Raw genomic sequence first — 3,034 nt, 5'->3', positions numbered from 1 at the left:
CTTTAACTAGTGAATATCACTCATCATGCAGATGTCATTGTCTTTGATCTTGTTCTACTATGTTGTTATTAGCCTGAATAAGTTGCTAAATATAGTATAATGACCTATGACCTCTGGTGCAGGTGGTGTGATATGACAGAATTAAGCAGACATTGAAGAGTAAGGGTCTTAGGTAAACCAGCACTGCTGAGCAATTGTTCCCTAGTACTATAGCTTTGTTTTCTTGATTTGCTCTGTATCTGCTTACTGATTGTGTAATAAAGTGTATCTTATTTAATATGGAACTATTTCTGTGACCAGTACACACGACGACGACAACGTTATAAATAAAAAAAACAAATCCATGCAACGTGAATGATAAAATCTACATTATGAATTGTAGAAAGGTTTTCTTAAATTGTTTATGTGTATCAGGGACACTGATAGCATCAATTTACACCATTCTAATTTTCAATCAGATGTCTGTGGTTCCTGCGATTCCACTAAAACTAAGTGTTTGATCTCTGGACTCTCTGAAGAAATTGTATTTGACATTTATTGACTTGTGGACACTCTAAATTTTGTGTTTGTTGTATTAATGAAATAATCTGGACATATGATTTTAATTAGTATAATGGAAAGAGTTTGTTTTTAGAGCTGGTTATTATCTATCGAGTTCTGGTCTTCAGGGACAGAGGCAATATTATCATTGATAATTATTACCAATTATCAGGATGTATGACGCTTTATTAGATTAGTTATCAGATATCTGGGTTTTTGTAGGTTATAGAGATCAGAGGCACTGGTTGTGGCATGAGAATTTTTCTTTCCTTGAGGAGGGTTTGAACTCATGTCTGGGCTGGGTATGGATTAGCAAATTGAGATAGATTATCAATGGCAGACTACCAATCAAAAATAGATTAATAATAGAAATAATTTACTTGAGAAACCCTGTAAATACTAAGTTAAAAACTTGCCAAAATTCTGAATTTTATGGGTAATTTTTGCATCATAGAAGTATATTCTTGTTTTAATCAGTTAGTATAGTTTATTGTGGATATGTTATGTGCTGAAGGGAAACTATGTGGAAGAGATTACTACTTGTTAATGGGTACAGTGGAGAAAATGTAACTTTGACATATAATCGATTATGAAATTTGATAATAGATAATCGAAATTATAAATTCCTAGGAACGATAATCAATTATTTCGATCATTTTACCCAGCCCTAGTGATGTAACCTAAGCAATCCAACTCGCTACCGGCTGAGTTATTCCACTGTCTTAGCAGACGGCAACCAACTCACTACTGACTGAGCTATTCTACTGTCCTACCAGACGACAATCCAACTCACTACTGACTGAGCTATTCTACTGTCCTACAAGACAACAATCCAACATGCTACTGACTGAGCTATTCCACTGTCCTAGCAGACGACAATCCAACTCACTACTGACTGAGCTATTCCACTGTCCTAGCAGATGACAATCAAACTCGCTACTGACTGAGCTATTCCACTGTCCTAGCAGACGACAATCAAACTCACTACTGACTGAGTTATTCCACTGTCCTACCAGACGACAATCAAACTCACTACTGACTGAGTTATTCCACTGTCCTACCAGACGACAATCAAACTCACTACTGACTGAGCTATTCCACTGTCCTACCAGACGACAATCAAACTCACTACTGACTGAGTTATTCCACTGTCCTAGCAGACGACAATCCAAATAGCTACTGACTGAACTATTCTACTGTCCTAGCAGACGACAATCCAACTCACTACTGACTGAGCTATTCTACTGTCCTAGCAGACAACAATCCAACTCACTACTGACTGAGCTATTCCACTGTCCTACCAGACAACAATCCAACTCACTACTGACTGAGCTATTCCACTGTCCTACCAGACAACAATCCAACTCACTACTGACTGAGCTATTCCACTGTCCTAGCAGACGACAATCCAACTCACTACTGACTGAGCTATTCCACTGTCCTAGCAGACGACAATCCAAATAGCTACTGACTGAGCTATTCCACTGTCCTACCAGACAACAATCAAACTCACTACTGACTGAGTTATTCCACTGTCCTAGCAGACGACAATCTAACTCACTACTGACTGAGCTATTCCACTGTCCTAGCAGACGACAATCCAAATAGCTACTGACTGAACTATTCTACTGTCCTAGCAGACGACAATCCAAATAGCTACTGACTGAGCTATTCCACTGTCCTAGCAGACGACAATCCAACTCACTACTGACTGAGCTATTCCACTGTCCTAGCAGACGACAATCCAACTCACTACTGACTGAGCTATTCCACTGTCCTAGCAGACGACAATCCAAATAGCTACTGACTGAACTATTCCACTGTCCTAGCAGATGACAATCCAACTCACTACTGACTGAGCTATTCCACTGTCCTAGCAGACGACAATCCAACTCAGTACTGACTGAGCTATTCTACTGTCCTAGCAGACGACAATCTAACTCACTACTAACTGAGCTATTCCACTGTCCTAGCAGACGACAATCTAACTCACTACTGACTGAGCTATTCCACTGTCCTAGCAGACGACAATCTAACTCACTACTGACTGAGTTATTCCACTGTCCTAGCAGAGGACAATCCAACTCACTACTGACTGAGCTATTCCACTGTCCTAGCAGACGACAATCTAACTCACTAGAAAATCCAACTCACTACCGACTGAGCTACTCCACTGTCCTAGCAGACGACAATCCCAATTTTTCGGGCAAAAATCTCATAACTAGGTTAGAGATTCAGGCATATATCTCTCCTCCTTTTCGCCCCCCCCTCGGATGTAAACCTGGCACTGCCACTTCAAAACAGTTGTAATGTTGAAAACACTCAGTGATTCACTAATCAGCTGATAGGGGCCCTGTGTGTGTGTCTTATTGCGTTGTTATACTAGCCTAGTGTTGTTAAAGTAAATACTACTATATTGTTTTCTGTAGTAAAGTGGGTGAGGCTAGATTACTCTATCTTGATATCTGCCACATTGTTAGAGTATTGCACCATT

At 39.8% G+C, this 3,034-nt stretch overlaps 2 protein-coding genes across 2 annotated transcripts; both read left to right on the top strand.

The window, feature by feature from the left end:
• Nucleotides 1-1,467: 1,467 nt before the first annotated feature.
• Nucleotides 1,468-1,716, top strand: LOTGIDRAFT_139641 (hypothetical protein; the record flags this gene model as incomplete). Its single annotated transcript, XM_009049522.1, has 1 exon — nt 1,468-1,716. A coding segment is annotated over one exon (249 nt), but the record flags the coding sequence as incomplete, so codon positions are not given.
• Nucleotides 1,717-2,376: 660 nt separating this feature from the next.
• On the top strand, nt 2,377-2,676 carry LOTGIDRAFT_67609 (hypothetical protein; the record flags this gene model as incomplete). Its single annotated transcript, XM_009049521.1, has 1 exon — nt 2,377-2,676. A coding segment is annotated over one exon (300 nt), but the record flags the coding sequence as incomplete, so codon positions are not given.
• Nucleotides 2,677-3,034: the final 358 nt, after the last annotated feature.

This window comes from Lottia gigantea, assembly GCF_000327385.1.
Source record: "Lottia gigantea unplaced genomic scaffold LOTGIsca_138, whole genome shotgun sequence".
NCBI lineage: Eukaryota > Metazoa > Mollusca > Gastropoda > Lottiidae > Lottia > Lottia gigantea.
Note: the sequence above shows the minus strand (reverse complement) of the source record. Positions and strands in the feature narration are given on the sequence as shown.